Source organism: Leuciscus leuciscus (genome assembly GCF_965113295.1).
Source record: "Leuciscus leuciscus genome assembly, chromosome: 5".
In the NCBI taxonomy this organism is placed as follows: domain Eukaryota; kingdom Metazoa; phylum Chordata; class Actinopteri; order Cypriniformes; family Leuciscidae; genus Leuciscus; species Leuciscus leuciscus.
In genome coordinates, this window is record NC_138729.1 from 50324949 (window position 1) to 50338901 (window position 13953).

At 37.1% G+C, this 13953-nt stretch overlaps 1 protein-coding gene across 2 annotated transcripts in view; it reads left to right on the forward strand.

The window, feature by feature from the left end:
• asgr1c.1 (asialoglycoprotein receptor 1c, tandem duplicate 1) overlaps positions 1-13953 on the forward strand; it is a 95366-nt gene that overhangs the window by 3299 nt on the left and 78114 nt on the right. The window contains exons 8-10 of one of the 2 annotated variants that reach the window (XM_082171274.1): positions 132-292; positions 2570-2679; positions 2980-4533. The exons of the other annotated variant lie outside the window; for it this stretch is intronic. Coding sequence (XP_082027400.1) covers positions 132-292; positions 2570-2679; positions 2980-3130 — 422 coding nt within the window. The 3' untranslated portion in view covers positions 3131-4533. Of the gene's footprint in view, positions 1-131; positions 293-2569; positions 2680-2979; positions 4534-13953 lie in introns of those variants that run through there. 2 annotated transcript variants of the gene reach the window in all.

Here is a 13953-nt window from a genome sequence, read left to right on the forward strand (position 1 = left end):
TAATGACTTTCTTGATTGAATCACGAGAGGAGTTGACTAACCGAGTGTCTCAGAGAGAGGTGGAGTAAATGATGACAGAATGGTTTTGTCTGGGAACTAAAGTGTTAATTTAGTTTTGTCCTCGTACATAGGCTCACTCACATCAGGCTGTAGTGGACTTGAGTGGATCCCATTCAGAAACAGCTGTTACCTGTTCTCTGGTCACTCAATGAACTGGACCCAAGCAAAAGATTACTGCGAAGAGGAAGGCGCGTTACTCTTAAAATTAGAAGAAGGCTTTGAGAAGGAGTGGGTGAGTACCAGAAACACACACACACACACACTTTTCCTTAACCCTTTCAGGGATAGTGGCCACTGTGAGAAAACACCTTTTTTTATTACCTCTCATATTGCTTTATAATTTAAAGTAGGAATGTTTCCATTTTTTATGGTGTTTTAAGTAGCGGATCGGAGGTCATGTGTTCGCAGTGACTACAACTAGGGATGTTCATTGGGAGTTTTTCTAATCCTAACCGACAACCGAAGCTCATTAACTGATCATTAATCATTAAACGACAAGATTAGAATTCATTAGTGTCTGTGATCCATTAAAAATACCAACATTTGTTTTTCAGGGGTTTAGTTTTGCATGTGCAAGTAACAGCATAAACAACAGAACATGAGGATACAAACATCGTCACATCATAAACCAGTAGTGCTTCTATCAACAAAAACAATATATATATATATAAAAGGAATAAATACGCAACATATATAATTCACTTAAAGGTGCAATGTGTGATATTTAAGAGAATCTGTTGACAGAAATGCAATATCATATACATAACTATGTTTTCAGTGGTGTATAAAGACCTTACATAATGAACCGTTATGTTTTTATTATACCTTAGAATGAGCATTTCTATCTTTCTATCTCCTTACATTGACATGTTTCTACAGTGGCCCTAAAGGGACAAACGCGTTTCGTCACTATGTTGTTCTTCGTGCAAAGAAGCTTGCTAACGTCAGCGAATAAAACACTGACACAATGATGAACAAGTAACAATAATAATTAAAAAATCAATAAAAATAATTAACTAAATATAATTTCTTAATTTATCTTTGTAAAGAAACCTCATTGCTTAACTAGCTACTCTCTGCTGTCTCAGGCAACCACATCACTTCCTGTCGGCCAGCGTAACCTCTGTAGGGTGCGATACGCAACCTCACCACTAGATGACGCTAAAAAATCACACACTGCACCTTTAAATAATTAACAGAGTAACAAAACTGTGTGATTAGTAGGCTATATGCTGAGTTTCAGTTCATTTTTGTGACAGGCTGCAAAAACAAGTTCACAGAAAGGAAACCGAGATGGCAGAAATTGGCATCCTGTTTGTTTTACAAAAGTTTTTTGCTTTTATTGTGAGTGTGCACAAATAAAAGTAAACCCTTTACAGTTTTCTAATCATGTCTTACTCGTATCTGTATGACCATATATGACAGAGTACTTTAAGTTGTTTCCACTGTTATAAAACTCAAGTGATCCCGCCTCACACACAACATATCAGTTCTAGCATTGCTAGCTTGACATCGCAGCCTGTTCATTATCAAAATTAATACAGTCAACCAAACATAAAAAGCTACACTGCTTAAGTTAAATAGTCTGTAGTGTAAAATCTATGCCGTTCAGCGTGAGCATTTCTGAGCATGTGAAGGATGATGTTTTACATGGATATTGGAACGTGTGTGAAGTACAAAGCCTAGTTTATATAACAAGTTATAGTTTAGCATCCATATACATCGCAAATATGGAAACATCGTGCCAAATGAGAGAGGTAGGCTTACGTTGGCCCAACGCAGGTTTCTGTTTTCGCTTTAAATTAGCTATAAACTCTATATGCTGTGCATCAGTTACAGGCTTTGTTTTGTAACTATGTTTGACTGTATGGTCCCTGTTAAATAAATAAATAAAATAAATGATTTTGTTTTGTCTTGACGTTTGTAAAGCTACTTTTATTTTTCATTCTTGTTCCGTTCTGAATATATTATAACATTTAAAGGATTTGTTGTGGCGTTAGGAGAACTAAAATAGCCTATAGATATGTTTATAGTGTTTTTTTTTTTTTTTGATTTCGCTTTATTTACCCGTATTTTACATTAATGTTATAATAATACATTTATTTAAAAAAAAAAAGTGACATATACACAACCTGTTTTTCTCTTAAAAGCAACATTTTATATGTTTAACGTTTTCAAAATGTCTTGAAAAATTACTTTAAAAATTACTTGCATTACTTTTTAAACCGTTAAACCGATTGTATTAACCGGTCAAAATTCTTGCTCTTTCTTAACCAGTTAATTATGAGCATCCCTATCGCTACAACTATAAAAATGACAATTTTATAAGGAAAACTTAGGTGGTTTTCATTGTAACCTTTATGCCTACAGAAAAAACAGGGTTGTTACGTCATGTAACCATTGTGTGTATACAGGAAATACCAAATCACTGGGTGTCTGTGCATGCAAGGGTTAATACCTTTTATTCTGCCTTTCAGTATTTTTTTTTTTTTTTTATCTCTCCTCCTAGGAATTTATTACCCATTTGGCCAAACCATTTGAATACTGGATCGGTCTAACGGATCAGACCACAGGCCAGTGGAGATGGGCGGATGACACTAATTGCACCATGGACAAAGTGTGAGTTGAATTATGCAGTCACAGTTTTCCATATCGAATTCATTTTCCATTATGTCCATTATCCACAGCTTCCACATGATATCTTAAAATGATTCCCCTCAATTATTGGCCTTTGTAAACAAAAGTAGGATAGGAAGCAATCAATTCAAGATAATGAACTTTAAGAGTTTGATTGTTAAGTACATGCAACTTGATTAAACAACCTTTCAGACATTTAAATAGTTGTTGTAGGTCATGGACATGGGATTAAATTACAAAAAAAAGGTTTTCTATATGCATTTTTTTGGGCTTTGGTTACAGACACTGGGGACCTGGGCAGCCGGATGAGTGGCAAGGACATCCGTATGAGGGAGGAGAGGACTGTGCACATATAACAAGAAATGCGAATATTAATGACAACCACTGCTCCGTCAAATTGAAATTCATATGTAAAGGATCTAAGGATTCTTAATTGCAACCTGTTTGTATGTTGCTTCAAGAGAGCGACCATTCATTTGTTGTTTTATTTTTTCTTTATTCATTTATAATCCTTTAATCATAATCATTTAATTATTCCATTTAATCATATAATCGTTTATTCATTTTTATTACATTTCCTTGCTCTCGGATATGGAAGTAAAATAATGCCAAATGTTTTTGAAACAAAAAAGCCTGTTGAATTGCACTACTTGGAAAAAAATAGGCATTGCATTAACCATGCTTGCATTTTTATGGGCTGAAATTCAACATGGTTGAATATTTAAGCTGTGAATATTTCAATTAAAAACATTTCAAACACATTTTCATTATTAAAAATTCAATAATCCATATTCACCTTTCATATTTAACTTCCAAAATATTCAAAATGCAAAAAAAATACAATGCATTAAAATGCAAGCATGGTTACAATGCATATTTTTACAAGTAGTGCAATTCAACAGGCTTTTTTGTTTCAAGAACATTTTGCATTATTTTACTTCCATACTCGGAATGCTTGCTGTTGTTGTTTAATCTTATGATTGTGTGGTTTCCAGAGATATTAGTGTTCACAAGTTAAGAGATTTTTAGTGTCACAGGACAATGCTGTGAAGCAGTAATCTTCCATTGCTTTTGCTTCAGTATAATGACACTTGTTGCATGTGTGCTGATCAAACGGTGTACAGGACGAAGTCCAACAGTGACGAAGACCAAAGTAAGGATGAGGTTCAGAAGAAGTTTGCAACCAAGATTTTATCATAACTTTTCAGGGTGCTATCTTCTGGGTTTTTGGGGCAGATCACGGGAAAATCATGGGAGTATCAGTTAGAATAGAATTAGGTAGAATTGGGTAAGAGAGAAACATAAACCACTTAATTGTGGAAATTGAAAGATGCAAAATAAGATACACCGGTGTTTTGCCAGATGAGAAGTTTATTCTATGTATCATGTTTTTACTACTTTAATTCATTTTACTCTAATTCATTCCTTTTATAACTGTTTTAATTTCCCTTGCTTTTATTTTGTGCTTATTTTCTATGCAAAGCACTTTGAATTGATTTTTGATTGAATTTTGAATAACTGTTTTAATTTTCTTTGCTTTTATTTTGTGATCATTTTTATTCCTTTCTATGCAAAGCACTTTGAATTGCCATAGTGTATGAAATGTGCTCTATAAATAAACTTGCCGTGCCTTACATGATAAATAGAAAGCTTCAAACAGACCTATGGGGGTTATTTATATTCTTAATAACAATTGATGTTAAAATTAAGAGAATATTATGAATTCACAACCCATTTTTTAATGGCAAGCAACATGTGAAACATATTCCATTCCTTCTCTTAGGGTTAGGGTTAGGGTAACCTAACCCTTAGAGGTGATTAGGACCAGCTTAACTTAAATATTAGCCTGACTACGTCAGACTTCCTACTTCCGCTAATTTCATTTCGCTCCTGTAGTCAGTCTGAGATAGCGACCTATCTTTCAGTTTTCCACCGGCCTGAAAACAGCCGGCCAATCAACGAACAGAGGGCGGGCTGAGAGCCGTGACGTAGACGCTGATTGTACCGTGGATGCGTAGATTTACTTCACATAATCTCCAAAAGTCATTCACAGCCATGTTCACTCCGGTATTTCGCTCGATGGTTTAGTTTTTGCATCATACATGTGTTTACAGTGGAAGTTAGATGCGGCTGAGCATGCGCATAACACACGCCATAACCAAACGTTATGTGATTGGATTACGGGTAACCAATGATTTGAAACTTCAGACAAGCGCCCCCCCGCGAGAGAGAAAACACTTCTCTTATTATGCCCTTCCAGACTCTGTATACGAAGCAAAGTGAAGTAGCAGAGTCTGGTATTACCAGGCTACTTAAATATAGCTTTCCTGTGAAATAAATATAAAGTATAAATATAGTATACATTTTTATCAACAAAAAGTAGGCTAATCACATGTAAAACAACACTGTATAGTTTTCACTATATAAATTAAATATAGATTAATCCTATTAAACCCACTGAGGAGCAGTTATTCATTTTTCCTTTTGTCTTTTGATTAACTTTGGGACACAGACAGCAGCAAGTATATTAGGCTACTGTCACTTTAAAACTGAATCACGATCTAACATATGGAAAGTGCAATACTGAACCTGAAAATAGCTGTGATATAGTGAAGGAAATGATACTGTCCTATATACAGTCAAACCTAAATTTATGTAGACACCTTCAACATTTCTCAAATTATCAGTTTATTTGCTATAGTTTAGAAAATGGTAATGAAATATGACAAGAACTCAGAGTTATCAAATCAGTTGATATTTCACTGGTTTTGTCCATCCTTCTGTTAGACTGTCTCACAAATGAATTATGTTGAATATCTGTCAGCTGTTAAATTTAACTACACAATTCGATAATACCAATTTAGCTCAACCAATAACCAAGCAATGCTTCATTTTGTGTAAAAAGAGCATTAGCAATTAAAGAAAAAACACTTAAGCAAGACTTAAGTGTCTGAATCATTTTTGGTCAAAATTGTTATAACGAATATGAAGAATTTTGGGGTATAATATGTCAGTTTACTTTATTTTGCTCTCCTCACTTAGGCCATCCTTAAAAATATTCTTGTTTGCCGTAACCCGACCGACCCTGTCAATTTAGTACCGACCCAATTATTATTATTTTTTTCCTTTTAGTCCGACCGACTTGCCGGTTGTAAACTTGCGTTTAGACCGACCGATTTTTTTTTAACTCTTAAAACAACTAATACAAATGCAATAAAATAATATTAGTTATTAAGTATTGTGAATATAAATTGCCTAGATCTACATACAAACATAAGCTACGTTCTTTCTTTTAAATAAAAACCCGCGTCATCTATGATTATGTTTACACCATTGGTTAACGCATCACACTACAGCCTGCAAGCTAAGTTCGCTTCGTTTCATTCACTGTCAATGGTTCGCGCTTGGTAATGATGGCTGCGGCTTTACTCTAACGATTATTTCATTTTTATATGTTGTTGAATATGGTTTATTAAAAAATAAACATGCGAGAGCGTGTTATAGGCTATATGTCATGTTTTAGTCAGATATGACGACGCTACTGCAACACACTCGCCGCAGATGAGAAGCTGCATCAACGTGCAAACTATCGCAGATCAAAGTGAAAGTAAGTCGCAGACGCTTAACACACAATCATCTTCATTAAATGTAAAGAAACGAAATGATCTTACCAGGGCTGTTTCCGCTTTCTCTTATTGCGGGCTTTGATTCAGAAATTTTAGCTAATGATCAATAAAATAATGTATCTCGTTGCTTTCGGTGACGTGCACTCCATTAAATCTGCATATAGCGGGAATTGAAGATCGGATTTATATCAGAAAAAAAAAAAAAAAAAAATGTGTGTAACCAGGTGTAAATGGAATCGTTTTGATAAATCAGATTGGAATCCGATCTGAGAAAACGCATGAAGTGGCCTGGTGTAAACAGCCTCTAGACATAGGTGAGTAAATTATGTCATGTATTTCTCTGAATTGGCTTTTAATCATTTACTTCTGTAATTGGCATGATACATTTTTAACTGAAAAATAAATGTTACATCTTGATTTATTCTGAAGTTTCAGAAATCATTCATTTTAGTAGATTAAAAGTGCAGTCTGGTGTTTCCGCAAATCTTGTCCAGGATAGATCAAACTGAAGGCACTTTGAATGGAGCATGGGGCACATCTTAGGAAGACCTTCTGATTTCAGACTATTCCCTGACTTAGCATGTTGTATGCTGCAACTATTATAAAAAAATTACACCTATGGGTCTGCAGTGAGTGGCCGCATAGGGTAAAATAGTTGCACTGCACCCTCTGACTATTTCAGGACTGGCTAGTTTGTGATTGTGAGCGCACATTCGCGACGTGACGTCTCAAAGTGACACTAGGTCCGTAATGAACGAATATTTGAAATTATGAGATGCCGAGAATAATCAAAGATCTAAATGAATTCATAATCAATATTTATGATTATTTTCTAATCAGAAACACGATCTAAATTTGATTATCATTTGAAATAGGAGTCAGATTACGCAGAGTGCTGAAGTAATACTACAACTAAATTCCAATAAATTAAGTGAACTTCACTGGAGCGCTGAAAAGACATACACGCATTAAACCTTCGCCAGGCCGTTGGATTCCGTCGTTGGGCCAATGGATGGTCCTTGCACTTATTTCGGCACAGGCCTTCTTCAGGGAGAGTAACACAACAAACCAAACAAACTTTATATACACTCAACAGCCACTTTATTAGGTACACCTGTTCAACTGCTCGTTTTTGCAAATATCTATTTTACCAATCACATGGCAGCAAATCAATGCATTTAGGCATGTAGAGATAGGCTGTGCCCGAAATCGCCCCCAATCCCTTAAATAGGGCACTATTTTAAAGGACAGCCATTTGTAGTTGTATGCGAAATCATAGTGGACGTTATCTAGTGCAGTGGTTCCCAAACTTGTCCTGAAGGCACCCCAACACTGCACATTTTCTGTCTCCCTAATCAAACACACCTGATTCAACTCATCAGCTCATTAACCCATGTGATAATGAGCTGATGAGTTGAATCAGGTGTGTTTGATTAGGGAGACAAAGAAAACATGCAGTGTTGGGGTGCCTTCAGGACAGGTTTGGGAACCACTGATCTAGTGCACTCATTCGATCCCACAATGCACCGCAATAATGAGTGTACAACTGATGTACGCTCAATGGCTAGAATACCCATAATGCACTGTGAGAGTCGTGCACCGAATGATCTCGCAGGTCCAATGTGGGTACGGCATTTGTGATGCTCCGATCAGCATTTTTGGGGCCGATCACCGATTACCGATCACCAAAATCATGATCTGCCGATTGCCGATTAGGGGTGCACCGATCCGACTTTTTCAGTCCCGATACCGATACCGATGCCTGGGCTTTGTGTATCTGTTGATACCCGATACCGATCCGATACTATTGTTGAATTAATAATAAACTGTATACCTTCCACCTTATACCTTCCTTGAAGAGACTAAAGGCACCAGACTTTACTAACTAAACATAACTAAGACAAAATAACAGATGTATGTAATGTGTTGAATTCTTATTTAAAAAAAACAATTGTGCATTCAAATCTAAAATATATTGTAATCAAACTCTTAAATTAAAATAAATAAAATGTAGCCACAAGAAACAAAACAGTGCATTGGTTGAACATACAATAGTAATCAAACAGTAACCAAACATTGTAAACATGTAAAAAATATAAAGTGCAAAGTCCTGCAAACAGGAATTTAAAATGCAACATAGCAGCTGAACCTGAGAATAAACAAATAAAAAGTTGGTCGAACAACAACTTGATCACACATACAAATAATAATAACCAAACATTGTAAACATGTAGTGCAGTGTCACACCACCATCACAAACATGACCTGTGAATGCTCACTTAATCAGCAATGGCAAATTTAAATGTCAGTTTTAATGATCAATATGTTTCATATTTAAAAAAATGAAAACAAAAAGAAGCAGGGTTGTGTTTTATATTTCGTGTTGTTATAAATATATGCAGTAAAGATGATCAATGTACGCGTTTGCCTGAACCACATTTATGTGGCCATTAATATGTTTAAGATATTTTTTTAATGAAAAGAGGCAGAGTGGTGTTTTATAACATATTTCGTTTTATTGTTGGCTAAAACATACATAAAGAGATGACCGGAGTAGCCAGAGCGAGCTGAGTGACGCGATCAAGAACGCTGCTGTTCCATTTGCAGAATAACCGGACTCGCGTCCTCTCGTCCTCGGGAGTTCGTTCTCCTGAGTCAAACTTGGCAAGTCCGAACTACCAAGGACGCAAGTCCGAAGTTTGCGTACTTGGTATTGAGAAACGGCCTCTGGCTCGCTCCATGTTGCTTCTAGCATGCGACACACGTGAAGCTGACGAATGACGTAGGTTCTGCTGCGACGACAAAAAAAAAAATAAAAAAAAAATGGATCGGCCCGTGGATCTGTTATTTTTTCCGATCCCCGATCCAGCTATTTTGTCAGTATCGCGGCCGATATCCGATCCTAATATCGGATCGGTGCACCCCTATTGCCGATCACTGCCGATCACAGAATGGAAATATGCTAGAGTCAAGAAAATCTTGAAGAACCACCAATATTTATTTAATTGTAGTTAGAAAACAAGATAACATAAGGCTACTGTAGGCCACCTTTTCCAAATAAGGCACAGTATAATTTTTCAAAACAAAGAGGGGTCAGGCAGACTACAATGGATGTAGTTGAGGAACTAACTACATCAGATCCAAAAAATTAAATAATGACAATGACATTTGAGGTTATTAAAACAGTAAGTCCCGCCCCTCGACTGCCAAAAATAAAAGTGTTCGAGCGAGCAAAATCAGCAGGCGAGAGGAGATCAAGCGCGAGAGTGCTGGGAATGATCATGCGCGCGCGCGAGGGCAGAGGAGATGTCATGCGCCCTCGCAGGGTTTGAATGAGCTCGCGAGTTCCCGTTTCCTCGCGTGTAGATCTGTTATCCTCTCGCGAATGTCATTTACCGCGCGCGCCAGCATCAGTTGTGCGCTCGTTTATAATTGCCATTGAATTGCCGTCATAGGAGAACTCATTTTGCCACTGTTAAGCAAGCTCTGCTCTGCTGTTGTGTTGCCGCGCATGCGGAAAAGTTGCGCGAGTTATTTACGTCACGTGATCGGCTTTTTTGATCTGCGCTTTTGGGGGTTGCCGATCAAGCTATTTTTTGCCAATATCGGCCGATCATGATCGGCGGCCGATCAATCGGAGCATCACTATACGGCATAATATCATATAGGTAGGGGTGTGCGATAATGAAAAAAAAAATGATATCGATATTTTCTGTGATTTTCTGAATGCACAACAATCTCTGAACGCACAACAATCTCTGAACACTCAACAATCTCTGAACACACAACAATCTCTGAACGCACAACAATCTCTGAACACACAACAATCTCTGAACGCACAACAATCTCTGAACACACAACAATCTCTGAACGCACAACAATCTCTGAACACTCAACAATCTCTGAACACACAACAATCTCTGAACGCACAACAATCTCTGAACACACAACAATCTCTGAACGCACAACAATCTCTGAACACACAACAATCTCTGAACGCACAACAATCTCTGAACACTCAACAATCTCTGAACGCACAACAATCTCTGAACGCACAACAATCTCTGAACACTCAACAATCTCTGAACACACACAACAATCTCTGAATGCACAACAATCTCTGAACACACACAACAATCTCTGAACACACAACAATCTCTGAACGCACAACAATCTCTGAACGCACAACAATCTCTGAACACTCAACAATCTCTGAACACACACAACAATCTCTGAATGCACAACAATCTCTGAACACACACAACAATCTCTGAACGCACAACAATCTCTGAACGCACAACAATCTCTGAACACTCAACAATCTCTGAACACACAACAATCTCTGAACGCACAACAATCTCTGAACACACAACAATCTCTGAACGCACAACAATCTCTGAACACACAACAATCTCTGAACGCACAACAATCTCTGAACACTCAACAATCTCTGAACACTCAACAATCTCTGAACGCACAACAATCTCTGAACACACAACAATCTCTGAACGCACAACAATCTCTGAACACTCAACAATCTCTGAACGCACAACAATCTCTGAACACTCAACAATCTCTGAACACACAACCATCTCTGAACACACAACAATCTCTGAACACACAATCTCTGAACACACACAACAATCTCTGAACGCACAACAATCTCTGAACGCACAACAATCTCTGAACAACACACAACAATCTCTGAACGCACAACAATCTCTGAACAACACACAACAATCTCTGAACACACAACAATCTCTGAACGCACAACAATCTCTGAACACACGACAATCTCTGAACACACAACAATCTCTGAACACACAACAATCTCTGAATGCACAACAATCTCTGAACAACACACAACAATCTCTGAACACACAACAATCTCTGAACGCACAAAAATCTCTGAACACACAACAATCTCTGAACAACACACAACAATCTCTGAACACACAACAATCTCTGAACGCACAACAATCTCTGAACAACACACAACAATCTCTGAACACACAACAATCTCTGAACACACAACAATCTCTGAACACACAACAATCTCTGAACGCACAACAATCTCTGAACACACGACAATCTCTGAACACACAACAATCTCTGAACACACAACAATCTCTGAATGCACAACAATCTCTGAACAACACACAACAATCTCTGAACACACAACAATCTCTGAACGCACAACAATCTCTGAACACACAACAATCTCTGAACAACACACAACAATCTCTGAACACACAACAATCTCTGAACGCACAACAATCTCTGAACACACAACAATCTCTGAACAACACACAACAATCTCTGAACACACAACAATCTCTGAACACACAACAATCTCTGAACGCACAACAATCTCTGAACACACAACAATCTCTGAACGCACAACAATCTCTGAACACACAACAATCTCTGAACACACAACAATCTCTGAACAACACACAACAATCTCTGAACACACAACAATCTCTGAACGCACAACAATCTCTGAACACACAACAATCTCTGAACGCACAACAATCTCTGAACGCACAACAATCTCTGAACACACAACAATCTCTGAACAACACACAACAATCTCTGAACACACAACAATCTCTGAACGCACAACAATCTCTGAACACACAACAATCTCTGAACGCACAACAATCTCTGAACAACACACAACAATCTCTGAACACACAACAATCTCTGAACGCACAACAATCTCTGAACACACAACAATCTCTGAACAACACACAACAATCTCTGAACGCACAACAATCTCTGAACAACACACAACAATCTCTGAACGCACAACAATCTCTGAACGCACAACAATCTCTGAACACACAACAATCTCTGAACACACAACAATCTCTGAACAACAATCTCTGAACGCACAACACGTCGAAGCAGACGGGCTACACCCGTAATAAAATACGTAGACCTACACCACAAAAACTAGTTGAGGATAAATTCGTTAAAATTGGGCGATTCCAGTGTTATAGACGTAACATTTGCAGTCAAAACTTGAAATATAAATTCTCAGAAAATGCATTTAATACCAATATTTTGGAGTCAAGACATTAGAAAAAGAAAGGAGTCAAGACGTTAGAAAAATATCGGTCTACACATTAAATTTTATATTTAATATGAGGGAAATACACATGTGACATGACGTGACACAAAAAAATCTTTTACTTTTAGGTGGCAAAATGATGTTTTAGTAATTCTTCTATAAATTACACTGTGCAAACCAAAAGATATATACCCACCGGATGAATAAAGATCAGCCTCCACAGAACATAAAATATTATTTTTATTTTATTTTTCGTGTTCGCATTTATGTAAATAAATAAATAAATAAATAAAAATGTTACGGCGTGACAGTTCTCCATTACGGACATGACTGCTCTGAAAGCGACTTTAAAAATTTCACAGAGACCTCAAACAGAAAGCACAAAGCCTTTCTTTAAAGTGAATTTCGTTTTTTTTATTAATTGTATCTTAATTTTAATCAATGTTTCATCTGGATTTAATAAATAAGAAGTAAATATAGTAGAAAATAGATAATCACGGAGGTGCGGGCGAGTGAACTGGACTCTATTGTCTCATAAATGAACCGAAACTCAGCGTAGGGTAGCCTATGCTACTTGCCTCACAGACCTGAGAAATATATAGAAAGCTTGAAATGTCTACTTTTAAACAGAACAATTCAAAACGAAGGAAAACAGACTGCTTTCTGCTTATGAAATGTGCATTTCTCTCTGGTGCGTTCTGAGAAGATCGCGACGCATCGTCAACTTCATCTTTGCAGTCGACACAGAAAACACTTGTTTATTAATAAACAATTAAAATGTTTCCTTGCTATATTTGACATATTAATAATCATTACTTTTGCCGGTTCTTTGTGACAGCTTTTAGATGCTTTATTGGCAGCCCCACCCACATGTTGAACGAGTCACAAACATCAGCACCGAAAACATGATTTTTTTCAAATCTAAAATCAAAAATCGTGATACGAACCGAATCGTAGGTTTGGTCTATCGTTACAGCCATAGTAAGATGAGAAAGCAAGAGTTTATGGTTTAAAAAACCAAAAAACAAAAACAATGGCTATCTGAACATCTTTGCCAAGCGCAGTACAGAAGTAGGCTAATCAATAAATTATCGGGGAGGGTTATGCCTTTTTTCACAAACATTTTGGAGGGTCATAGAAAAATGTATTGCTGGCGAAGGGAGGGTCATGTCTTTTTTGACAACAGATCTCAAAACTCCTCCGGTGGCCCCTTAAATAAAAAACGAACAGTCCCTTATAGACTTTTTACCTTCAATAGTTCGGATTAAGCTGATCAACAGACGGACATGGAACTACGTCATCACGTTGAAAGGTCACGCCGGCGCCGGCAATACTATTTGAACAACTATTCATATTCATCAGAATGTTATTCATATACTATTCATATTCATATTCACTGAATACTATTACTATATATATATAATAGCAAACAATACTATTTGAACTATCCTCCTACGTTCGGTCGCATTGTAAACAGTGGGGCGGTACTTCCGCCGGCGTGACCTTTCAACGTGATGAAACGTTCCCTGTCCGTTTGTTGATCAGCTCAATCCG